This window comes from Lepidochelys kempii, chromosome 2 (assembly GCF_965140265.1).
Source record: "Lepidochelys kempii isolate rLepKem1 chromosome 2, rLepKem1.hap2, whole genome shotgun sequence".
Lineage (NCBI taxonomy): Eukaryota > Metazoa > Chordata > Testudines > Cheloniidae > Lepidochelys > Lepidochelys kempii.
The window spans coordinates 232,539,891-232,567,304 of record NC_133257.1 but is presented as its reverse complement, the minus strand read 5'-3'; the positions used below and the strand labels follow the sequence as shown (position 1 = coordinate 232,567,304).

General features: G+C 42.1%; 1 protein-coding gene across 3 annotated transcripts in view; it reads left to right on the top strand.

Annotated features, from left to right (window-relative positions):
* Positions 1 to 27,075, top strand: part of NEBL (nebulette) — a 427,388-nt gene extending 400,313 nt beyond the window's left edge. The window contains exons 7-9 of one of the 3 annotated variants that reach the window (XM_073334198.1): positions 4,423 to 4,586; positions 26,685 to 26,894; positions 26,987 to 27,075. In XM_073334198.1, coding sequence (XP_073190299.1) covers positions 4,423 to 4,586; positions 26,685 to 26,847 — 327 coding nt within the window. In that variant the 3' untranslated portion in view covers positions 26,848 to 26,894; positions 26,987 to 27,075. Of the gene's footprint in view, positions 1 to 4,422; positions 9,937 to 26,684; positions 26,895 to 26,986 lie in introns of those variants that run through there. The other 2 variants (XM_073334199.1, XM_073334200.1) reach the window with 2 other exon arrangements.
* Positions 27,076 to 27,414: the final 339 nt, after the last annotated feature.

Below are 27,414 nucleotides of genomic sequence, written 5' to 3'. Positions count from 1 at the left end.
TTCAGACCTCAGTGTTCTGCCCAGCTGCCTGTCCAGCAAGACAACTGAGCAGCCAACTAGCAAGGGAGCTGGGCAGCCTGCCTGCCAGGCAGACGAACTGGTACCTAGGCAGCCCACCTAGAGGGCTGCAGAGGAAACGGGAACCTCAGGAAGCTGTGCAGCCTGCCTGTATGCTAGGCAGGAAATTGGGGAATTGGAGATTCCAGGGAGCCTAGAAATCTGACAGCCCACCTGGCAGGCTCCCAGGGCTGTCTGGCTCCCTGGGTGACTGGCTCCCTAGAATCCTGATTAGTGACCTGCCAAGCAGCCCAACTTAATTTCATAACTTTCACTTTCTTGGTGCTTATTATATCAGCACTTCTCTCATTCTCCATTCGTCGTAGCTGCTGTCTACTCTAGAAATTGTAAGGAAATCTTCAACCATTGCACGAGCATTGTACAGGTCCAAAAGATGGGAATTCCATTGTTGACCATCCGCCAGCGTTTCCAATACCATGTTCTCTTGAACTGCTTAGAGCAACTGTAACTGACATGGACCCCACTCTAGCAAAGCTGATGGAACTACTAACAAGCTTAAAGTTAAGCAAGTGCTTAAGTGATTTGCTGCATGGAGTCATGGTGCTGAAAACTGCTGGAGCTGGCAAGTCACCTACACTAAGGCTCTCAGTATTGCTAACAGCTGGGCCGCTGTGCTAGTTAGCCATGATGGGAATGGTTTGTTAACATTCTCACAAGGTTCAGATCAGAAAGCGCTAGGCTCCATTTGGCTGTTTGAAAAGTGGAGATCATTACAAACAGTTGAGATCATTCCAAAGCCTTAAGGTAATTGCAAGGTTGTTGGAAAGCAAATTCCATAATCCCAGTTGGTTTTCCTTTATAGTTCTATGTGCAAAGCACTTTTGTATCTGCCATGGGTGACGACAGGCCAAAATGGAGAGCAGTCTTAAACTGATGGTTGAATACATGTATCAGACCACATCTGGCCTGTAAACTGGGAATATTACAACTGTGCTTCAGCCCTTATATGCAGATAACTTTCATTGGTATCAGTGGGTGTTTTGTGTATACAATGACTGCAGATTCATGCCTTTGATGGGATACCGGATAAAGGGAGTCAAATTTGACCCACTTTACAACTGCCCCCGCATAACCCCTTTCTTATGCTCTACTGTGCTTTCAGTATCTGTTTAACTTACTCTTGATTAGAGGAATAATTCACTTAAATGCATTTTTAAAATCCCTTATTTGAGTCATTTAAACTACACTCTGAAGTGATATTAGGTACTAAATGCTAACTGGATTATTACAGAATTTTTTTCCCGACAGCCATTTACCACCTAATTAGGTCTTAAAGCCATAAATTTGGGTATCTCAGCAGCATTAGGGGCCCTAATAAATTTTTTAAAAATATGGAGTTATCAGCTTGTCTTTACAACTTTGCAGCACTGTGATGCTATCAAGCTGGTTAAAAGGAATCACACACCAAAGAATTAAAATGCATGTCAAATGGCTGATTCCTTTATGAGGTCTCTGCTCACGGCACATGTTAAATGGATTAAAAGCTGGCTAATTCATTGGTCTCAAAATGTAACTGTAAACAGGGAATTGTCATTGAGCAAGTCTGTTTCCAATGGGGTCCCGCAGAGATCCGTTCTTTTGCCCTGTGCTATTTAACAGTGATCTGGAAAAAAACATAAAATCATCATAGATAAAGGTTGCAGCTGACACAGAAATTGGGGGAGTGGGAAATGAGGAAGAGGGCAGGTCACTGATTCAGATCAATCTGTATTGCTTGGTAAAGTGGATGCAAGCAAACAATATGCATTTTAATATAGCTAAATATAAATATACACATCTAGGAACAAAACATTTAGGCGATACTTAAAGGAAAGGAGGACTCTATCCTGGGAAGCAGAGTCACTGAAAAAGATTTGGGGGTCATGGTGGATGGTGGATTTGTGGGTCATGGTCTGAGTTACCACAGAAAATTCTTTCCTGGGTGTCTGGCTGGTGAGTCTTGCCCACATGCTCAGGGTTCAGCTGATCGCCATATTTGGGGTCAGGAAGGAATTTTCCTCCAGGGCAGATTGGCAGAGGCCCTGAGGTTTTTTCGCCTTCCTCTGTAGCATGGGGCATGGGTCACTTGCTGGAGGATTCTCTGCACCTTGAAGTCTTTAAACCACAATTTGAGGACTTCAATAGCTCAGACATAGGTTAGGGGGTTGTTACAGTAGTGGGTGGGTAAGATTCTGTGGCCTGCATTGTGCAGGAGATCAGACTAGATGATCATAATGGTCCCTTCTGACCTTAAGGTCTATGATTCTATGGATAATCAGCTGAACATGAGCTCCCATTGTGATGCTGTGGCTAAAAGAGCTAATGTGATCCTTGCATGTATAAACCAGGGAATCTTGAGTAGGAATAGGAAGGTTATTTTAACTCTGTATTTGACACTGTGTCGACCACTGCTGGACTACTGTGTCCAGTTCTGGTTCCCACATTTCAAAAAGGACATTGATAAATTAGATAGGGTTCAGAGGAAAGCCACAAGAATGATTAAAGGATTAGAAAACATATCTTACAGTGAAAGACTCAAAGAGCTCAATCTATTTAGCTTAACAAAGAGAAGGTTAAGAGGTGACTTGATTACAGTCTATAGGTACCTACGTGGGGAGCAAGTATTCAATAATGGGCTCTTCAGTCTAGCAGAGAAAGGTATAACATTGCTACCCAGTATTTAACCCATAAATTAGTTTTCTGCTGCACAATGTGTTCTCCCCTACTCTGGCATTCACAGCTCTTCTACAGATAATCCATTTAGAAGGCAAAGGAGAAGTGCAGGACCATTAAATCTGTTTCTAGCATGGAAGCAGGAATAAGGAAACACACCTTACTGTAAGTCTATGATATATGACCCACTTAGGTATTTCCTGCTGGTGGGACTTCCATCTGTGCTGAACTTAAATTTTCATTTTTTAAAAATGTTAATTATCTAGACCATGTGAACATGAAGCAGTCTAGTGTTATCTTCCTGAGTTGGTAGGCAGACAGCTTGACAATATCCCCTTGATAGATCTTATTGGGTGTTCACTCCAATAACCAACATACTGGCCAACATCAACTGTTTTTTTTTACCTTTGATCATATCAGCAGAAACATCTAGCTAACATTGCTGGATATAGTGAGAAATGGAAAAGAGCTCTTAGGTGAGTGGGATACTATTTGTGATTCCTGAGCTGCTCTTGGCTTCTGCCAAGAAGGTAGGAAGGAAAAGGAAAGTAGAGAACTCATATGACTTTTTTAAATTAGCAGAACCTGCAGTTTCAGTAGCATTTGGGGAAATTTGGGGAAGGTTCATTCTCCAGCTAAAGTATAACAATCATCTTGCCCATCAAGGCTTAGTGGGAATCCGTTCTCTATGAGTCTAAAGCCACTTTTTAATCTTTGATAGCTGACAATAGTACCGATATATGTATATGAAATAAATATTAAACTTAGGAAGGGAATGTAGTTGACACAGGAGTAGAAGCACGGTGATATTTAGTTAACAAAATTAGTTTGCACTTTATTTATTTGGATTTACATTAAAAAGAGCCTATTGGTGACTGTGGATGCCTTTGCCATCTATTAAAAATATAACTTCAACCCTTATCCCAATCTTAACCTTAGTATAAACAAGTGTAAACCCAGCTATCCATAAACATTCATGTGAGCAAAATTTTGCTCACAAAAAGATAAAAGAATCACAAATACTTAGTATTTGTGCATGAATACTCATGTACATTTTACGTGTACATGAATAGTGGTACAAATATGTACTCACATGAGCATTCCCACCACAAATATTTACCCAGTCATCATGAAATCTTATCTTCACTAGGAACAAAAAGGTGTGTTCTTAACTCATGTTAGCTAACTTGAGGTGGAATCGTAGTAAAGGTTTGTAATGTTCATGTGAGGTGGCAGGTCGAATTAGCTAACGTGAGTTAAGAACACGTGTTTTCTCTTAGTGAAGACACAGCCTGTTTGGGATCATCCAAGCAGGACAGAAACAGTACCATGTGGTTTGGATGGCCAGTCATGCAGCATGGATAATTAACTATGGGTAGTGAATACACAAGGCATCAGTAATGGTGAATATTTCCAGAGCGAAATGTGGTTGCATGGTGCATGTAACGCATATGTTCATAAAAATCAGTCTCATGACTGAATTTGCTGAATAAATTATTTGACACAAATAGTCTATCCAGTTCTATTCAGCATATATCTCTTAGATAGTATAGACTGCACTCTCTCTGCATGTGGGTTTGAATTCTATATTTCAGCTTACTAAAGATAGTGCTGTGTGTATATGTATGAGGCAGAGAAGCAATGTCTGTCAATGGTGGATTCTTCATGGCCCTGTTTCTTTTCCTTCAACAGAGAACATACAGAGCTATGTATGACTACAGTGCTCAAGATGAAGATGAAGTTTCCTTCAGGGATGGGGACTATATCATCAATGTGCAACCAATTGATGATGGCTGGATGTATGGTACTGTTCAGAGAACTGGGAAAACAGGAATGCTTCCAGCAAATTACATTGAGTATGTTAACTAATTTTTGTCCCTAGTCCTTTGAGCTTTATTCTGATTTACTCAAAACTTAACCTTTTGAAACAAAATACTCAGAAGAAACTTTTAAGACCCTATGTTCATTACTTTATCACTAATATAACAATTTGATGTAAGAATCACAATCTGACACACATATCCAAACAGTATTGCTTATAATAATACTTTGTAAGAACAAAAGACATATGTGAAAGCCCGGTGCTGCCTATTATGTAAAGGTTTCCATCCCTTAGCTATAAAGGAGAAATGTCTTTTTCTGAGATTCTCGTTTAAACGTAACCATAACATGGATTCTTTTCTTATGTCACTTTAAGATCACAAGAGGCTAATACTTTCAATTTAGTAATACATTCTAATAATTTTTAAAGCTGTTTAACATAGAGCATTTAATGTCCCAGTAAAAATGATGACTGGATAATTCAGCCTTTTAAGTAACAGCAGATAATGTGCTGGTAAAAATCCTACTGCCCAGCAGCCTTACAAGAAACAAAGGTCTGTCTCTTGACAGTGAAAGTTCCCAACTCTCACTTGCCCACACAACCGCACTCATTCCTGGGTCTTACACTGGCTCTCCTTCATGACTGTGCCCTTATCTCCTGTCAGTTTTACTTGCTTCCCAATCCATCAGTTTTGATTGTGCCTTGATTCATGGCAAATCTGTGTTTTCCACAACATATTTCCCACTGGCACTGTTCAGAGTGCAGAGCCAAATTGCCACCTCTTCTGTTTCCCTTAAATAATAATTGAGAGACCAGGTGGGTGAGGTAATACGTTTCAATGGATCAACTTCTGTTGGTGAGAGAGACAAGCTTTTGAGCTTACACAGAGATCTTCTTCAAGCTCAAAAGTTTTCTCTCTCTGACAAACAGAAGCTGGTCCAGTGAAAGATATTACCTCACCCACCTTGTCTCTCTAATATCCTGGGCCTGACATAGCTACAGCAACACTGCATACATTAAATAATACTTAACATTTAGATAGCAATGTCCATCTTCAAAGCACTGTACAAACAATTTCCATTACATCCTTTATCCTTAACTATCCTGCTGTAAATAGCCAGTCTTAGGGCTATATACTATGTGGCCTCATGAAGCTTATAGCTGCAGCCTTCATTCTTCCCACAAGTGACTTGCTTAATGTCTGCTTTGGTGATAAAACTGACATGTACCCACCCCTGCTGCAAGGGAGTCCTGCACCTGTGTAGAAAAGTTGAGAGGAGCTCTGATTTTATGATATGTTACAGTTCAATGGCCTATTGCTTAAGTTCCTTCCAAAACACTGGCTCTAGTTGTGACATCAGTTGGTTGTCCAAAAATGGGTTATATGTTCACCGAATGATTAAAGAAGGACAAACATCATTGACTGCTATTGAGTTTATTTTTTTCTCATAGCTTCCACCAAAGCAAAAACTAAACAAACAAAAATCCTACCACTCTCATTCCAGCTTCTTCCCCAAAACCAAAAAGAGGAAAAGCTGGTGAATATTATGAGGCAGTCAGCAAAAGGAAAGCTATAGACTATGTTTTAGCTCCTAAGATTGATCTTTAGATCCAACCAAGTTCTTTATTCCTGCATAAAAAAGTACTTTGATTCCAGGATTCAGTACCAAAAATGGAAATTTTATTGTCCCAAATTGTTTACGCAAAAGATTCCGTTTTGGCTTTCTAATACTTCTCTTCCACCTTAAACTCCATTCAAAGTAAGATGAAAAAGGAAAACTAAAGTGAGTATATTCTCTTTCAACTTTGGATCAGCTAAGCCATTAGTAGGAAACAGTATAAACATTACAGGCCTGATCATTTTGTTACCCACAAACTGCCAGGTATTTTATTTCTGTTGTCCATTGGCTTGTGGTCAAGACTGAAGGATCCAGGTGTGATTCTAATCATTGGGGCACAACAGCTAGTCGCAATATCACGTGGCCCTGATCCTGCTCATTGAGCTCTGTGTGGATACAGTATTCCTCCCTTGCCGTTCTCTTACAGGATCAGGTCCTAAGTCAGAGGGAGCACAAAATCCTGTAAAGTGTCATGGGCGAGTTGGTGCATGTGTATGTGTGTGCGTTTAAGGAACAATTTTTTTTCTGTACTCAGATGTGAATTAAAGATGGTAGCTGTTTAGTAGCCATCCAGAGTTTTGAAGCTGCACTGGCCTTCCTGTATGTTTTAGTTTTTAAAAATTGAATTAAATTTATGCTGTATTTATAGAGAATTTTCTATTTCTGATTTCAAAAAGTCAGCCTGCCTGCATTATTTCATTTAACAATAATGAAGGAAGGCAGTTAAGTATTCATTATGTTAAAAGCAACCCACCAGTGCAAGACACCTGCCAATTCTGCTTTGCACACAGTTAAAAGGCAGCAAGCTCCTTCACTTCCATTGTATTGTTAGTAAGGGAGAAAATCCCATGCTGCAAGACAAAGAAAAGTACATTTCTAGGATTGTGTTTTTTTTAAAAAAAGAGTAGACCATAAATATTGAAAAGTAAGTGGGACAAGTGTATTTTCTTGTCAGACAAAGAATTTCATGGGTGAAGCTCCCCAGCAGAAATTAACTTCAGAGAGTGGTTAGAAGCAAGAAAAATGGCTCTGTAAATGTGAAACCTTCATCTTCCATATTAGGCATATCTGTTATAACTACACTGTGGTTTTAAAATTCTGCAGAAGCCTTGGGAGTTTTGTACATGGAGCAGCTGCAGCAACAGGCCCTTATTCTTTATTGGTGTCTTCCATGTCAAATTTGCTAGCTTGGCAAGTCAAACAGCTTCATTTAAATTCCGGACACTTTAAGCTCAGCCTAAATGTGATCTGAAAAGCCGTCTATGTCTGTATCAGTCATCATCACCAGCCATCAGTAACAGGGGGAAGAATTACAATTTATAATGGTTGGAAAATTTTTCTGATGATGTCTGAGGCAGAACTGGATATCATTTGCTGCTGTGGTCTTGTACTAGCTCCGAAGTGCTGACAATGGCAAAAATAAGTTGTCAGTATGCTAAAGAGATATGAATCAGAAGAAACAGAGGGAGCACATATATATAGCATCAAGTTGCCATTTTTAGTGTCTTTGAAAACAGACAGACAAACCCATAACCACACTAGCATTCTTCTCAGCTTGGGAGAGGGATATCTAACACTATATATGGTAACAAGCTAAATCAGGAAATAAACATTTTATCAGGTTAGAAGACTATGATATGCTAAACAATGGAAACAAAACTACCTTTATGAATCTGAATATCCTATAGCCTGGCAAAGCACCTAAAGCAATTTTCAAAATAAAAAACGGCCAAGAAAACAAAAGAGTATGTGAATCCTGTTTCTCTTGAGAATGGTATATCAGCATAATTAATGTGCTCAGTTTAAAATGATTCATTTGCGTAGTAAATTTTTTGTAATGCATGCTTTTAGTAATTTTTGTTCATTTGGAATGGTTTTCTGGTTTTTGATATCTGGGAAAATGAATTCTAATTATAGAGCACTGTTGTTAGCGGTGGTACCCAATATACAAAGTGATTAGGGCCTGGATATCAAAATGTTTTATGAGAGCTACAACTTGTAATCCATAGATCCTCAGTTCAACCACCACAATTTGTAAGTACAATTCTTACAAGGAGTTTGTGAAGCCCTGCTGATATACTGTGGAGTGTTGGGAGAAGTAAATGCCAGATACCGCTTTTTCCACCTTTAAATTGTCTGACAAGCAAGGAAGATAAAACCTAATTCTTTTATTTTACCACAGTGTATCACCCTTACTTCGTTCATTGCACACGTGAACAGCATCTGACTGGGGAGGGAAATAAGTAAATTCTGGACACAATCATCTCAGAATTCCATAATTCAGCTTGGAGTTCACTCATCCCCATTCAAGTGTTAGAAAAATAAGGGCACTGTAATGTGCTATTATTCTTCAAGAACACAAGTATAAATATAATACAGTATATAAGATACTAATACAGGGCATCTTGCTGTTCATTATACATACATCCCCATTTAGCCTTTTTCTAAACAAAGCTACGATTATGAATACTACAGTTGTAAAGTTCCATTATAGCATATTCGTATTTAATATTGAAATGCGCTTCTCGTGACCACAGTGACTACCACACACCAGTTAAGCAAGGTTAGGGCTCGACAGTGAATCACTTTAATGGATTGTCTTCTTGATATGTGTGTCCTTCCTAAAAGTTCCCTGGGGACTTGGAAGGCCTCTAGTGCTTGGCCAAGAAGTTAATTTTAGTTTTTATTGTACAGTGATGGTACATCACCTTTCCTTATAAAACAACCAGAAACACAGAAGTGTTGGGCAGAATGTGATATAAAGAATAAAATCTGCTCAATTTGAACTATTTTGAATAACATTCTGTATGAAATATGGTATAAGATGTAGTTAGTAAATATTTAAATACCACACAGAAACAAGCTAAAGATGCTTTCTAAACATAGATCTACATACAACTACATACACTCTAGTGCTTTGTGCTGGCAAGAGCAAACTGCTGGTGAGTTAAAAGGATAAAACATTCTACGGTGCTTTAGCAATCATTCTCCAATCTTTATACCATAGAAACCACACCTCAAATCTCATCACCCCTCTGAAAGAAAATGTGGAGCTATATTTCTTTCTTTAATTGCCTGCACCACTACAGTATATTCAAATGAATTTCATATGCTTTTGTGTCTGATATATAGCGTTTGCATATTGTATCTAAGTTGTAATCCGATTGCTGTTGAAACATTTTTTTTATTTTAGGAGGAAAATAAGTTATATACTGTAGCATTACAATCATATCTAGTTCAATATTACAAGTTGCTAAACCATCAGAAAGCAGCACTGACTGTATTAACGTTGATTAGCATGGTGTGGAAACTCTCTCAGATGTTGGTTTTTGCAGTGTGATATAAAAAGCAAAAATGAACCGCTGCACAATTTAGCTTATATTTGCTTAAAAGTGTGTAGAGTTCTAGTTACTTTGCAAAACTGTATGTTTTTTGGGAGTATACGGTTATGAAGGAAACACTTGTTTTTTTCAAAGGATGGGGATTATTACTGGATCATATGATGTATCAACATAATTTGGCTTTTGTTATGCAAAAAGTTAACACCAGCTATTAAAATATATTTTAGTAGAAATGCTTTAATTCCTGTTTTTCCTCTGCACTGTGAATCTTTAAACCTGGGTGGACTAGAGCAACATTCATGCTGCCCAAAATATTAACCTATGCAAACTAGTTCACATTTTATTTGATGTCACAGTGGATGTAACATTACAGAATTTATTCTGCATAACATACAATGGCATTGAAATAAAATATTAAACCTAGGATTATGTATGTATTATATTCATAAACAAAACACATCAAAACTACCATACCCATTGATATAGGTTACACAAGTTAATTGTTTATTGCTTCAACCAAGGATGCTTTGTATTTTCAAACATGAATGAAGAAAATAGCCAGACTTGGCTCAAGTTTGGTCACTAAATGTGTTTTCCTAAAAACGCATTTTGTTTCCTGCACTTTTCAGGAGGTTAACATGCTTTGTTCAGGTTGCATTTGGAATCCATCAACATAACATTAATTTCACATTTCATCACCCTTGATTTATTTAAATAAATGCCGGTAATAAGTAAATGAGTCCTCTGATCTGACTCATATTGGCTGCTGTTCCTTGAATTGGTGGGTGGTTAGGCATGTTCTCATTACAGCATATTGCCAACCAAAACAAATCGGATTACTGTCTTCCTTAGGTTAATTCGCACCAAATCAAATCAAGGGCATTTGCTCACTTTAATTCACTTATATTAAATTACTTCAAAAATTCCAAGAATAAATTTAATTTTAAAAAAATCACAATATAGTGTATATTGGATCTGCTAAAACCATCCGGTAGTAACACGTTACTTTGCCTAGTTGTGAGTTTTATTTATTGCAGTGTTAAATGCATAGTCCTATTCTCTCCAATGGAAACTTTCAATGTTTAGAAACTATTATTTTAAAAAGAAGAAAAAAGTAGGCTATTAGCAGTGAACAAATAGAAATGAAGCAGGCAAATGGTATGCTCCAGGAATTATTTTGGGAAAGTTCAACGTCCGGTGCTATATAGGAGGTGAGACTAGATGATCACAATGGTCCCTTCTGGCCTTAGAACAGAAATCCCCAAACTTTTGAGGGCCGAGCCCCCCCAGTCCCCTCCTGGAGCTGGGAGAGGCTGGAGAGGGGGTGACCTAGACAGAAGTAAGGGGGCCAAGGCTGGGGCTGCAGGGATGGGGCTGGGGACTGAGCTGCGGCCTGGGGCGGGAGTGGAGTCGCAACCAGGCTGTGATGGGAGCCAGTAGCTGGGCCTGCAGCAAGGTGCAGTTTCGCACCTGGCCCCCGCCCCTTCCTGCTTCCAACCTTGGTCCCAGGCAGGAGTGAAGCCACAGCTAGGCCCCAAGCCACGTGCAGAGCTGTGCTGAGGCTGGAGATGGGGCCAGGCATGGGGACGGGAGCCGAGGCAATGGCTGGGGGCGGGGCCAGAGCAGAGCTCAGGGCAGAGAGGAGCTGGGTGGTGCTCCCTCCCCCCCCACCATGGGGGCTGGCCCAGACCCGCTGCCTCCCCACCGAAGGTCTTGCCACACACCCTCCCAGGGGGGCGCACCCCACATTTTGGGGACCTCTGCCTTAGAATCTATGGAGAGATGGTATGTATGTTCCAGCCAAGTAATACATGCTTCCCACTGTACAATGTTTCTCAGTAGAAACATACATTATAGTTTTCTATGAAGTTTCATAAAGTGTAGTGCATGGATTCTTCCCTCCATAAGGCTTTTGTATATTAGGGATGCCCTGATACAACAAACGCCTCCTTTTATGCTGTAGCACACATCACTTTCCAATGGGAAAATCATTATGATCCACCTAATCAGAGTGCATGTAACTTGTAAGTCCAGTGTATAACCTGTTAAAGCAGCTGGAGCACCAGAGTTTTTCTCTCTCTATTTTAAATATATCACTCAGGCACAGATCAGGCCCTCATTCAACAACATCATGTCCAAGAAAGCACTGGAATGAAGACACACGTCAAGTTCTCCATGTCTTCATTGCCTCCACAGAGGCGCACTGCCGAAGCCATTCTCCTCGCCATGTGCCACAGAACGTTTTAGAGCAGTAGCTACCAATTAGAGGGCATGCACAAATCTCTTGAGTGAACGGTATATCGATGGTAGCACCACTGAAGTTTGGCTCGGCAGCCCCTATGTGAAGGTGCTGCTCAGCCAAAACTACATGATGCTGCGACCCCAGAAGCCAGGTTTCAATGCTGCGCAGGTTGGGGATCCTCTTGAACTGCCCTTTTTTCCCCCACTTCCAGGTGTACCTGTCCCCCAATTGGGGCTCCTGCCAAAGGTTCGCACCATGAGTAACATGCATATGGCTGCAGGCACCATGTGGGAATTGGGGGTGTGGGAAATTTTTATTGATTTTGTATTGCCACAGCCCTTGCCTAAGATGGCAGATCCATCTAAAAAAGTGTGGCTTAAAGAGTGTTTCTTTGCCTTGTTTCATACAAACATACATATTTTTTAAGTTAGCTCAGTCTGTAGATATGTTGGAAGCTGTCTGGTGTTCACTATCTGTGTAAAGCACAGCCAAGAGAAAAGAGGGAAATGCCAACTTTTTCTCAACGTTATTCAAACATTTAAAAAAAAACCAAAGTCTCAATACTATTCTTTTTCATACCTCTTAATGTCAAAGGATTCAGAATTAATTCTATAGGGAATTGGGACTTAAATTGCCGAAAAATCCCTAATGGTTTAAAATCCATTTTAGCTTTATAGTTTAAGAGACACACAGACAAAGAAGGAAAATTAAAGGGAAGGTATATCTATGATCTGGTGACTATGGTTTACTCTTTTCCCAAACGAAGGTAGCTGAGTATTGCTCAGGTTGTAGAAAACCTCCAGTTGTACAGATCTAGTCCAAATAACACTTGAACCTATTTCCAGGGACTAATAGGATTTCATAAAGTTACTGTACACTAGATAGTTTACTGACGGGTTACAAGTATATGTTTGAGAGAAGCTAAAACTCTGCACTGTAAAACCATACATATGTATGCATATATATAGTATACAGTTTTGTTTTATATCAAAATACAGTAGATTATTCAAATGAAAACATATTATAATCAGATGTGTCATTCTAGAGAGAGCAGAGGGTACACTGGATAGGACTCTGATATATGGTAGGCATTGATTTGATTATGGAGGCAAACTGGGGGTTGATATTTGAAGAAATGCATTACTCTTTAGCAGTCCCTGATTGCTTATTACAAATGATAACATAAGATTCCTCCTCCTCCCTCCTGCATGGTGTTGGTAAAATGTACATTTTCATGGAGTGGCCTGTTCTTATACCAGAGAGAACTGCTGAGTATCTGTGCCCACTTGCTTTTAATGGTGGGAACGTACACACATCTTTCTGAGCATGAACATCTGGTCCTTAAAATCCAGTTTCACACCAGTTTGGACTAGATGACCTTTTGTGGTCCTTTCAGCCCTACATGATTCTGAACTCCCAGTCTCTCTGCCTTCAGCAGCAAGCTGGCTGCTTGTGCAGTTCTTTGTTTCTACCAGGAACTTTTCTATGTCTACCCCATGCCACCCCCACTACTTTCTTCCCTGCCATCTTTATAGCCTATGGGATCCAGTCACTTTGGCTTTGGATGGCCTTAGGGGAGAAGCCTTCAAGAAGTGTTTCAAGACACAAGAGCAGTTTTAAGTTGTTAGAAAAAGTGCCAGCTCTCATCAGTAATAATAGCTGAGCACTTTGAAGAACCAGTTCATCACAACAGCGTTTGGCCAGCTGACACCATTTGAAACCTCCATGAAGTTCCTCTATAGCACACCCTCGGCCTGTTGCCACCCAATATGGCCTTCCTTTCCTCCTCTGTGAAACCTGTTTCATAAACAGTCCCTCAGATCCGGTGCCCTGTGTCTCTCTAGCCATATTGACAGACACCCCTCTCTCCTATACAGCCCCTTTTGGGACTCTAGATTCAGGATAGAAACCTTAGTTTTGTTCCTCCAGGATTTTTTCCCTCAGAACCCTTTGTGTTCAAAGCATCTCAAAGAGGCCTACTTATAGATGTCTAGTCACCCAGCTCACTACAAGTTGCTATGCATTTGCTTTGACTAAACACTACCAGTATACAGCCTCCTCATTTGTCCTTTCATTGCCTCTCCCTCCTCCTGCTGTGTGGTTTCCAGTTGCTGATGACTGTGAGAAAGGAAGACATCCATATTTTTCATGATCTGAAAGACTTCCTAGTCAAGCTGTGCTCTTCCATCTTTCTCAAACTCATCTCAATCAAGTTATCACTTTCCTCCCTGATCATGGGTTCATCATCAACCGTTAGAGAAAAATTTCTGTTTCTCTCTCAGGATCTGATTTACCAGACAGTCAGATTCACGACTCAGAAGGACCTAGTCCTCCTTCCATCCAGCAAAGTCTCTAAGATCTAGGACATGGTTCCAGGCCTGCTTTCCAACTATGCAGATCACGGGTCCAGGCCTGCTTTCCAACTATGCGGATCACAAATGCTCACCTCTGCAAACACGGTACAGAGAACCATATTATGTATTGGGACTTCTTCTGTTTATGGGTGGAATGTGAGCCCCTCCTTCGGGAAGGCTAGTCACTTGGTCCTGCCCCTTCTGCCCAAGGCCCTGCCCTTACTGCCCCACATCCGCTAGAGCCCCGAGAAACCCCCCGTGGCCAGAGGAGCCCTGGCCGAACCTCCCCAGGCTGCCAGCCAGCACCAGATCGCTAGCCGGCCCCAGTACCGGCTCCAGTACCAGCCCGCCAATTGCCCTCAGCGTCAACCCCAGTGCCGGGTTGCCCACCAGCCTCAGGGCCAGCCTCAGCTGCCTGCTGGCCTTCTGCAGGAGCTGAGCTCCCGCCATCTTAGTGGAACATGGGTAGGGCCAGGCTTGGCTTAGCCTCCTCTGGCCTATTATACCACTGCCAATGATTCCATTCCTAATCTTCCTCAATTTGAGTTTATAAGGAGGAGTCTCTTGTCTGACCTGAATACACTTGACCAAAGTCCAGGGTCCCTGGGATGGTGGCTATTGTAGAAAAATCTGACATCTGGGAAGCCTCTGATGTATCTCCTCCCCCCAACCAGAATCACACTGACACGGATCCACATATGGACACCAGATCCTTGTTGGCCTATGGTGCAAGTGTGAATTGAACCCAAGTATCAATGTTTTAGAGCTAAAAGTGGTGGGTCTAGCAATTCAATACATTCTCATCTTCATTTCTACTCCAGCATTTCAAGCAGAAATCAACTATTGCAATAAGCTGATTATCACACCTGCATTAGAGCTCTACACATCCTTTTCAAAGTAGAGACAATCCATTGGACCATCTTGGCCACTTGAGTCCAAGGATAGTTAAACAGATAGGCAGACTGGCTCAGCAAAGGAACCCTATACCAAGGGAATCCTTCAATTCTGGCCTGTATATTCTCAAACCATAACCTCCCTTAGGTTTGTGTACCACTTTGGCATACAGTTCCTTGTCTATTGCTCCAAGCATTGACTTTCAGGCATGGAGGACAGATGGATTCTCAATCAACTATATGCCTTCCCTTCTCTCCATCTTCCCTCAGAGGTAGTGGAGAAAATCCTGGAGACTGAACAAAGGTCATTTTCTTTGTTTCCTTTTGGTCCTGAAGACCCTGGTTCTTCATTCTGCTTCAAAATGTCACTCCCCAACACCATGGCCTTTCTACCCTGAGGACCATTTATAAATAGTTTTTCATCAGTAATACAGAGCTTAGGTACAGGTGCAAGTTTCAGTCCTTGAACACTACATGTTACTGGCTTTAAAGACACCTTTGCAGTTCATCCTTATGTCTCTCACTTCTTCAACACCTTCTCATGTCTCAAACTAGCTATCAGGTGTCTGGTAGCTAAATGGAGTCTTACTTTGGTCCTTTGTGCTTTCTGTTAGCCCCTCTTCAAACCATTGGAAAGGTTTTCCTCTACTTTCTCACTATCAAAGTCACATTCCTTGAGGTGGTTACCTCTGTGAGAAGGGGAAAGGTCAATAAAGTAGGAGCACTTTACTTCAAATAACTCTTCCTTCATGCAGCTCCCCAAATAACACACAAAATGTATTCTCCATTCCAAGTCAGTCAGGTAATTGTCCTTTATTCTGCCTGTGCACCCATCCTACCAAAAAAAAAAAATCTACATTGTCTGCATGTGGTCAGAAGTCACAAATTCTGCTCAGACAAGACAGCCCTCCTCAAAAGGTATGATGTGTTTCTGGCCTATGTTTATAGTAGAGTGTCAACAAGTAACGTCTGCAATCTCCAGATTGATCATCGTACCTATCAGAGAATCCTATGATTCCAGAACATGGCAGCTGATCCACTTCACTGAACAGAATGCTGTAAACGTATTTAGCCTGTAGGGTGTACATTGGTTTAATCTAGAACGCCATCTATGATTTGAAAAACTGTTTTCCTTTGGATTCTGTGCTCCTTCCACTAGGTCCACTAACAGTCCTGTGGGCCAAAACTAACAGAACCTCCTATGAAAATTGTAAAGCTGCTTCCTAGGATCCTCTTGCTGTGTTTGCCAGGCTTTACAAAGTGGACAAGGTGGCCACTGCACACATTTCCTTTGGGCACAGGAGCTTGCAGACCATCCATTCTGTTTACTTTGTTAGTTTTATATTTTTGTTGTTCAGTATTATATAATTTTCAGTTGTTTGAACTACATTTTTTCTTCTATCATCCCTCTCTGTTGTTCTACTGCTTTCTGCTTTTCAGCTCTGCTCTCCTGATTGGCAGAGGACCATTCCACAAGAATAGACCAGATTTGTCTCATGGAATGGCCTTTTGCCCGTCTGGACATCCCTTTCCTGGGGCTTGGTTTTGTTAGTTTTTTCTAATAATTCCTCCAGGTTTTTACCCTTCTCTGGAAGCATGTGGATGTTTGGTGCTCGTAAGGATCAGGACCTGGCCTCTGGGGGGAGAGATTTGCACATTCCTGATACCAACAGCAAGGGCAGCAGAGCTACCCCACAGTTCTCTCTTGCTTGGCAGATGGCTACTTCACAAAAAGATGTGTTGGAGACCCCAGGGCATGGCCACTTGTTAAGTCATGGGGATGGAAGGCCATAAGGGTCGAGGAGGTCTCCCTGCTGAAGGCCTAAGGGCTTCTTCTCAACCCCCCTTAATAGAATTCAGGCCTGGCTGGTTTGAGTAAGCTCTTTTGCTCTTAAAACAGTGTTGCAGCCGCAGATAATGCCTTATAATATAAGGTTTGCTGACTCCAAGTTAAAGATAATAGGAGATAGTTACAAGGCCAGACAGAATGTGCTGTTTTTTTAAGTTGCTAGGAATGCTTGTTAGAGGTTGTAGGAAATAAACATTGTTGTAACCCATATAAGGAAGGCAGAGTATTTGTGCAAAGTTTTAATTGGCTGATGTGTAGTGCAGTAGCATTAAGGAATATAAAAGTGTGTGTAATGACCTGCTCTGGTGTGCAGGATTTGAGATTCTATTCTCCCTGTACCTTGTTTGCAGCTGCAAATAAATTTTTCTGCTTCTCCACCCCGTTGTGATTATTGAGTGAAACACACCGGGTAACGAACCCCTGCTGTTGTTTTGCCTCTCGGCATTGAGTGCCGGCAACAGATACATTAACAGGTAAGATAGAACTGATCTACTCCTGTAACTAAATAGGAGATGTGACCCCTCCACATCTTCTAGGCCCTTAAAGATTGCTCCTTCTATAAATATTGCTGACCTCAAGACTTCATACTCAAACTGATTAATCTCTGTCTGAGAGGTGTGCCCCTTTTCCTTTGCCATTTTGGACTACTTGGGGCTAACCGTTAAGTGCACTCAGAGCCCTCAGTTAGTACAGATCATGGCAACCAACCTGCTTAACTGAACAGGGATGGTGTAAACATATCCAGCCTATACTGTGAGCATTGGTTTAGTCTAGAAAGCCCTGTATGATTTGCAGTCTATACAAATAGCCAACTCCTCCCCTGCTATACTCTACCTGAGCAGCACAGTTACCTCTGGCAATACTATTTGGGAACCATAGTTCACATGAGGATAACTGGGCCGCTACTGCTTAGTAAAATATCCCACAGAGGCAAAGGCAGTTTCATGTCTCCTTTCTGGGTCAGAGATCTGATCATGAGTTAAAAATGTAGGGCCAGATTTTAAAAGATATTTAGGCACCTACAGATGCAAGTAAGCGCCAAGGAGTAGTTTCAAATAAAATTTTGAACCCAATGGGAGTTAGGTGCTTTTGAAAATCCCAGTAGGTGCCTATCTGCATTTGTAGGCACTGAGTTGTATTTGAAAGCTGCACCTTAGTGAACTGTTAAACTAAAGATAAAACATCCTGTTTGTGGGCCCAATCCTGCTCCCATTTATGTCAGAGAGTTTTGCCTTTGAGCAGAACTGGTTCCAAAGCGTGCATGCGTCTATTGTGAGCTAGTCACAATAAAAACAGAACCTAAGGGACAGCTTTTTAAAGGTATGGCAGTGCCTAAAGGTGCAGATTGGGATTAGCATTGAGATACCTAAACACTTTCAGTTAGCTGTCCCTAAATGCATTTGGACACATTCAAACCTGATCACTCTGGATGTGTAACGATTGCTCTATACGAGAAGTTGCTCCAGTTTAAAAGTGTATTTTAAAAAGTGCAACATTGTGTGCAGAGGCTCTTTCGACTGATTAAAACCCAGCTTGTATTGGTTTAGTGTCAGATGGTGATGTTACAGGCACAAACAACATCAATTTACAGTTTACCAATTTGGAACAATTTTTACCAATGGATTTTCCATCAGTGACCATTTTGAAATCTAGATTGGATGTTTTGTAAAAGCTCTGCTCTAGGAATTATTTTGGGGAAGTTCTATGGCCCGAGCTCTATAGGAGGTCAGAGCAGATGGAGCTGTCCTTGGAATCTAGGCGTCTGTGTCCACACAAGGGTTATTACTGGTGTAGCTAAATTGGTTTTTAAATCAATTTCAGTTAAACTGAGGCAATTTCTGCATGCAGATAGGCCTTAAAAAACACTTTACATTTTAATGGGAAGTAAAACACTAGACACTAAAATGACCATATGTTGATTACTTCACTTCAAAAAATGTAAAGTTACATTTACTGAACTGTGGAGTAAAACATTGTTTTATTTGCACCCTTTATTATGTATAAAGGAGAACGGCATAACAAGAACCAATGGCTGGAAGTTAAAGCTAGACAAATTTAAATCAGAAATAAGGCACAAATTTTTATCAGCAAGGATGATTAACAAACTCCCAAGTGAAGTGTTGGATTCTCCATCTCTGGATGCCATCAGATGAAGACCGGGTGCCTCCCTGGAAGATACGCTTTTGTCAAACAAGCTATTGGGCTCAGTGCAGGGGTAATTCTTTTGCGTTTGTTATGCAGGAGGTCTGGCTAGACAATCTAATGGTCCCTTCTGGCCTAAAATCTATGAAAGGCCCCCATACCCTCCCTCCCCCATCAGTTGGCAGAGGAAGACCCAGACTAAGTGATATCACTGGTCAGGCCCCCTGCCAAAAATCTTGCTCAGCTTCTCCTGTAAAAAGAGAAACATACTGAGCTGATATTTAAGGAAAAGAGGGTGGGGGGGAAGCATTTAAAAATATGCCACTTGGAGATGGTCCTTTTAAAAATATTTTCTGAAAGTTGTATAAATGTTTAAACTGTTTCAAATGGTATATAGTAAACCACGCATGAGCAACAGAGTTTTATAACAGCAATGTCCTGCCGTGTTTACCACCTCTCTTTACCAGTCACTGAGTTCTCACTGGGACATGTGTTTTCTTTTTGATAAGGAACACATTCTCTCTCTATTGCATAAAATTCTTTAATCTTTTAACATGCTCCTATGCAACAATTTGTCTTTATATACTATAAAGAAGCAATAAAGGGAAAAGGGGATGGGGTGGGAAGAAGGGGTAGGGTTTTTTTTTCTTTTGGCTTTGCAGTTCATCTTTTCTATTTCAGCTGGGAAAACTATTGGCAATACAGCTAGCAGTTTACCCAAGTGAAATTCAGACACATGCCACAGTATGATTTATAGGAAACTTTCTTTCATCTCATCTTGCGCTTTACTACTACTAAATCAGCACTTTTGAGATGTGTAATTAGAATGGGGTAGATTCTCATCTGGTGAAAACTGGTATAGTTCTATTGGCTTCACTTGAACAATGCATAAAACAGATGAGGATTTGGACCCATGTATTGCAAGAATTTAAAGTCTGTCATTTTGAAAGTAATTTGCAGTAGATGAAAAGAAGCTCAGTTAGTATATCAATAACCAGGAAACTCTGAAGGTTGATTTTAAGTTATTCCTCCCCCCCAAACATAAATTGTTCTTCTATAAATTGGTATTTTTAAGCTAAGACAAATCAATCTCTGGCACTGTCAATGACCCTCCTCAAGCCCCTTTGGCTTTACCTGATTCCACTTCTCTGCTGCTTTCTCAGACCCAGCACTGAGTTTCTTCCAAGCCCAAGTATATTTACACACACCCACCTACTCTTTCCAGACCTAGAACTGCTAGCAAGAGAGAAGTGGGGAAGGCAGTGGCTTGAGGTAGCTTGGGATGGGGGGAAAGGATCCTGAGTCTGGAGAAGGATTTGGGAGAAGCAGGCTGGGAATGTAATTCAGTGACTCTAATTCAGGTAGTATGAGATTCTGGAGAGGAATCACTAAATTATAGAGGGTGGGAATAGGAGTTGGGACTTGGGGAAAGCCACTTCTAGTAGACAATTTGTTAGCAGTTATGCCCAGTATAGGGTTGCCAATTTTCTGATTGCAGAAAACTGAAGACCCTTTTCCGGCCCCACCCCTGCTCATTCCATTCCCCCCCTCCCTCTGTCACTGCTCTCTTCCAGCTGGGGGTGTGGGGTCTGGAGTGGAGCCATGGATTAGGCATGCGGGAGGGGACTGCAGGTTGGGGCAGAGGGTTGGAGTATAGGAGGGGGTACAGGCTCTGGGCTGGGGATGCAGGCTCCAGGCTGGGGCCAGAAATGTGGGGTTCAGGGTGCAGAAGGGGGCTTCAGGCTGGGGCAGGGTGTGGGCTCTGGGAGGGGACTCAGGGCTGAGGTATGGGAGGGGGTAAGGGCTCTGGGCTGGGGCAGGGATGAGGGGTTTGGGGTGCGGGAGGGGGCTCTAGGTGAGGGCAAGGAGTTGGAGTGTGGGAAGGGGTACAGACTTTGGGCTGGGAGTGTGGGCTCTGGGGTGGGGCCAGGGATGCAGGAGGCGGCCCGGGGTTTGGAGTGTGAGAGGGGGTGTGGGTTGTGGGCTCTGGGAGGGGGCTCAGGGCTGGGGCAGAGGGTTGGGGTGTGGGTGGGTGTGGGGTGCTGGCTCCAGGCAGCGCTTACCTCAGGTGGCTCCCAGGAAGCGGTTGGCATGTCTCTGTCTCCTAAGCACAGGGGTGGCCAGGAGGCTCCGTGAGCTTCCCCCATTTGCAGGTGCCTCCACCGCAGCTCCCATTGGCCACAGTTCCTGGCCAATGGGAGCTGTGGAGCTGGCACTTGGGGCTGGGGCAGCACACGGAGCATCCCTGGCTGGCCCTGCTCCTAAGAGCCAGAAGGACATGCTGGCCGCTTCCGGGAGCTGTGCAGAGCCGGCTGCTGCGGCCAACCAAACTTTTAGTGGCCCATCAGCTGTACTACCAGAGCCACCAGAGTCTCTTTTCGACCAGGCGTTCTGGTCAAAAAAATGGACGCTTGGCAACCATAGCGCAGTATCTGTCTTGGTCGCAACACCTTGGATTGCATCAGCACAAAAAAGTAATAGGAACTTAATGAGCACGAAAAGTCAAATTTAGATGAAACCAAAAGGTCTTTGATAATACAAAATAAAATCTAAAACACATTGAAACTTACCTGAAAACAGCCTTCATCGTCTCTTGCTTTTCCTGTTGTTTGAAGTGCAGAGTGAGTTCCCTTTCATTTCCTCTTTGTGTCATTTCCTGCCATAATGCTCCATGGTGTAAAGTAATAGCCATCAACTTCTGCAGAAACAGTGAAACTGCAACGGATATTTCTCTCTGGGGATTTAAATGAGAAGGTTTTCTTTGGAGAAGTAGCTTTCTTGGACGGACTGGACAATAGACTAGGTGTGCAAGAACTGAATTACCAGCAAGGGGTTCAGTCCACCTTACTCTTTCAGTGTACTGTGGAAAATAAGGAAACAAGTCCCCAACAGATTGACAAAGAGAAGCAACCTCCCTACCCTTGAGTCTTTGCTCTGGTGAAGCATTTGGTCTGCACAGCATTGAAGGTAATCAAGGAGTTGGCTGTAAAGTGGAATGACGATTTTGGAGCCAGTCCTCTGGTTGATGAATGTGAGGAGGGGGTGTGCAGCGTGAAGTGGAATTCAGGGTAAAACAGTTGTCTGTAATGGAAAGATTGGGGAATGCCACACCTCCCTAGATTTTGCCATCATGACTTATCAAACTACCACTAGTCCAGTGACAAAACCCTTTTTAACATAACTGGGTCAGGGAAGGGCAATAAGAGCAAAAGGTCACATTCAGCTCCAGCTAAAATAGAAAGTTAAGACTACAAGGATCAATTGGATAGCTCTGTCTCTCTCTCCTGTTACCAATTTTCTTTCCCTTGTGGGCAATTGGTAGATGACTGAAACATATGACAGCTGGTCAGTGACCTAGAAGAAATAAACTGGTGGCTCTGAGAGTGACCCTTTCACAAATATAAACTTCATGTCTGGAAAAATCCAAGGCCTATTCACATATCTGCATCTGTCTGATTTTTAAATTATAACCAAATGTACTGAACCACTGACACAAATATCTGCTGTAAGCCATCAGGCTCACATGTAACTGATAGCTAGCTATATCAGAGGTCTCCAAACTGTGGGGCATGCCCCCATATTGGGGGCCAATGAACTTTCCGGGGGTGGGGAGCAGCGGGGCCTGGGCCAGCCCCCACAGGGGGTGGGGAGGGTGCGCCACCCAGCCCCGCTCCATTCCTATTTCTGCCCTGCCCCAAGCCGCAGCTCCAGCTCCCAGCCCTGCACCCAGCCCCACCCCTAGCCTCAGTCCCTGGCTGCGGCTTCAGGGGGTGGCAGGGCATGGACAGAGGTAATTGGGGGGCGTGAAATCCTTTCTGAATGGGGGAGGCAACCTAGTGACAGAGGATGTGGAAAAAGCTAATGTACTCAATGCGTGAAATCCTTTCTGAATGGGGGAGGCAACCTAGTGACAGAGGATGTGGAAAAAGCTAATGTACTCAATGCGTTTTTTGCCACTGTCTTCACGAACAAGGTCAGCTCCCAGACTACTGCATTGGGCAGCACATCATGGGGAGGAGGTGACCAGCCCTCTGTGGAGAAAGAAGTGGTTCAGGACTATTTAGAAAAGCTGGATGAGCACAAGTCAATGAGGCCGGATGCGCTGCATCCGAGGGTGCTAAAGGAATTGGCAGATGTGATTGCAGAGCCATTGGCCATTATCTTTGAAAACTCATGGTGATCCAGGAAGACTGGAAAAAGGCTAATGTAGTGCTCATCTTTAAAAAAGGGAAGGAGGAGGATCTGGGGAACTACAGGCCAGTCAGCCTCATCTCAGTCCCTGGAAAAATCATGGAGCAGGTCCTCAAGGAATCAATTTTGAAGCACATCAAGGAAAGGAAAGTGATCAGGAACAGTCAGCATGGATTCACCAAGGGCAAGTCATGCCTGACAAACCTAGTTGCCTTCTATGACAAGATACCTGGCTCTGTGGATGAGGGGAAAGCAGTGGACGTGTTATTCCTTGACTTTAGCAAAGCTTTTGATATGGTCTCACACAGTATTCTTGCCAGCAAGTTAAAGAAGTATGGACTGTATGAGTGGACTATAAGGTGGATAAAAAGCTGGCTAGATCGTCAGGCTCAACGGGTAGTGATCAACGGCTCCTTGTGTAGTTGGCAGCTGGTATCAAGCGGAGTGCCCCAATGGTTGGTCCTGGGGCTGGTTTTGTTCAATATCTTCATTAATGATCTGGAAGATGGTGTGGATTGCACTCTCAGCTAGTTTGCGGATGATACTAAACTGGGAGGAGTGGTAGATACACTGGAGGGCAGGGATAGGATACAGAGGGCCCTAGACAAATTGGAGGATTGGGCCAAAAGAAATCTGATGAGGTTCAACAAGGACAAGTGCAGAGTCCTGCACTTAGGACGGAAGAATCCCATTCACTGCTACAGACTAGGGACTGAGTGGCTAGGCAGCAGTTCTGCAGAAAAGGACCTAGGGGTTACAGTGGATGAGAAGCTGAATATAAGTCAACAGTGTGCCGTTGTTGCCAAGAAGGCCAATGTCATTTTGGGATGTATAAGTAGGGGCATTGCCAGCAGATTGAGGGATGTGATTGTTTCCCTCTATTCGGCATTGGTGAGGCCTCATCTGGAGTACTGTGTCCAGTTTTGGGCCCCACACTACAAGAAGGATGTGGAAAAATTGGAAAGAGTCCAGCGAAGGGCAACAAAAACAATTAGGGGGCTGGAGCACATGATTTATGAGGAGAGGCTGAGGGAACTGGGATTATTTAGTCTGCAGAAGAGAAGAATGAGGGGGGATTTGATAGCTGCTTTCAACTACTTGAGAGGGGGTTCCAAAGAGGATGGATCTAGACCAGGGTCCCCAACGAGATGCCCATGGGTGCAGTGGTGCCCGCTGGAGCAGTTGTGTGCGCCCACAGGACACCATGCTGCCAAAATGCCACCGAGAAGTGTTGCCGTTTCTCCGCAGCATTTCGGCAGTACCGCTTCTTGCTGCTGCCACTTCTTGGCGGCATTTCAGCGGCGGGGTGTCCAGCGCCTGCCACTGTCTTCTGGGAATAGGAATATGCTATTCTCACAGAAAGGTTGGGGACCACTGATCTAGGCTGTTCTCAGTGGTAGCAGATGACAGAACAAGGAGTAATAGTCTCAAGTTGCAGTGGGGGAGGTTTAGGTTGGATATTAGGAAAAACTTTTTCACCAGGAGGGTGGTGAAGCACTGGAACGGGTTACCTAGGGAAGGTGTTGAAATCTCCTTCCTTAGAGGTTTTTAAGATCTGGCTGGGATGATTTAGTTGGGGATCGGTCCTGCTTTGAGCAGGGGGTTGGACTAGATGACCTCCTGAGGTCCCTTCCAACCCTGGTATTCTATGATTTTATGAAATGTTTGGGGACCATTGAGCTACGTGATTATCACTGAAGTTCTTCATATTTTTAGAAAATGGAAAGCAATACAGCTGAGCTGGATTGTATAGTAATATTTTGTCCTTTTCTATAGTAAACTTCACGGGAGATTTCATTTAAAGAATAAAAAAACAGCGTATGGCCTTTTCAATGCACTATTCAATTGCACTATGTTATGATAATTTGTTGTCCGCAGTAAAAAGTAATTGGAAAAGAGTGACACAAGGGGGCAGCTGTGTACCATTTAAAATGTTTTTTGCTGCACTAGATTGAAATTGTATATATGCATAGTCAGAATGATCAGGCAGGTCTGGGGAGTAGATGACTATCTTATTAGGTACATAAATGGCTAGGTTAATTGTATTTTTAGATAACATTTTACAATGTATTTAATTAGCATGAACAGTCATTTTTACATCTAATTGAATGGTCTTTGGTAATATAAAATCTGTTCTCTCATGCAGATTAATAACAGAAGTAATCCGGGAACAAAACATACTAAATTATTTTAATTAATAAAAAAATTAAAGTAAGTTTCACACAAAGATGTAGTAATTCACTATTTAAGAAAAGCAAACATTAACACCCAGAAAGTAAAACAGATCCTGCTGTTATAAATGCTATGTGCCCATGTGGATTTTTGCTAATCTGTTATAAATCTGGGGTAGTGGAAATGTGAAATGTATGATAAAACCAAGGAGAAGTTGCATTAATAAACCTGCTGTGGCTTCTATATGGTCTTTGTTTAGAGGTGGGCATACCAGAGTGGTTCAGCCTCTGCTAAACTAGGCAATGCTCTGAACTTTCACATCCTAAATCCAAACATTCAGAAAAAGCAAGAGATTCAGTAAGTTATGGTGGCAAAAAATTCCACCCAAAACCTACTTCTCATGACCATTCATGAAATAGCCACTTAATCATTTTAAACAGCTATAAGATGTTAGTCTCTGAATAATTTGTTTTGCCCCCCCACACTTAGTGCTGCCAATAAAATAGTTACTCAGTTATTAATAAAGAGTGAGTCCTCTCCAAGTTCAGTGTCTTTTTCAAAGGCGAGCCAAAATGAGTTATGGTGTGATGAAGGTAAGTCACTCCAATTTTAAGGATCTAAAAGTGTTCTGGCATTTTGCTTATTTCATGGCCATTGTTGGTCATTATTTGATTGATGGCTGAAGGGTGCAGCTGCCCTGCCATCTAGAGGGGATACTCTAAACCCGTTGTCTACAGTGATAGATATAGGCTTTGATATCTGATCTGCAGCATTGTTAGTAACAGCTGGATTGATAGGTAAAGAGGAAATGTGTGATATGTTTGACCACAGATTTACACTGCATGTGAAATGAAGTGGTATATATCTGAGACCCAGAAATAAGTGGAAAATGAAAAGGTAAAGGTCTCTGTATCACAAGGGTCTTTCAATTCTAACAGCAGCACACTGACATGATGTGCCATTTCTGATACTTATTGGACACCTGTGATGTTCTCAGAGAAGGACTCAAGAGGTGAGTTAGAAACCTAACAATATGGGGCCATTTCAGAATGCCGATCAGTGAATTTTTTCCTGCATAGAGACAACAATGAGTAGAGCAAGAATGTCCCATAGAGTGTAACAGTGGGCCTGGCTGAGTACATCAGAAGGTCCAATTCCCAGGAGCAGGGTTTCCCTAAAGTAAACAGTATGGGCTGGGGCTTTGAAAGCTAGAGTATTGTTGACTTATTGCTAAAACTAAAAAAAAAGGGATTTTTTTTTTTTGCAAAATTTTCGTGAAAAATTTGTCTCTTCTTTTGCTAGAAAATTTTGATTTTTCTTTTGGACCAGCTCTATTTTCCACTTCTGGCAGGCAGAAATTTCTTGTTGTAATGGACAGAAGATCAGAGCATGCCCAGAGCACCCCAGATATGCATCTTCAGAAACAATGACACTAGAAATGAGGGCAACTGCCTACTATTACTTACAACATGCTGCTCTGAGAAATGACTAAGCATCCTCCCTCCTACCCAGAAAAAGGCAGTGAAAATGGTAGTAGTGGTAAGAATAGCTTGTATTTGTATACAGTAGAATCTTGATTTTATGAACACATCTTATGAATGACCAGTTACACAAATTATTTTTTTCAACAGAAAAAATCCCAACAAAATTGATGTAAATGAAGATCAAACCAACATCCCTTCAGTGTAATGGAAATCTCTTTGCAGCGTTTGGAAGGGCAAGAAGAAAGTGATGCAGTGTGCCATACTGCAATTTATGTACCCTACCTACTGCAATTTTGAGATGTTCAATTTTATGAACTTTTCAGTTTTATCAACTCCTCAATCCCCAATAAATTCATAAAAAGTAGCACTGACCACTGAAATGCATCTATTGTAGAATAATAATACTACAGAACCAATTTTCAGAGGTAAGACTTTCTCCATTTGAAACTTCAGTGGGATTATGAGTAGGCAGAAGGTAATTACCCAAACTGGAATTGGCCAGGACACCGGGATTAACACCCCTATTTTTGTGGAGAAGTGCCACAAGAGATTTTACTCATCACAGGCTTAATGAC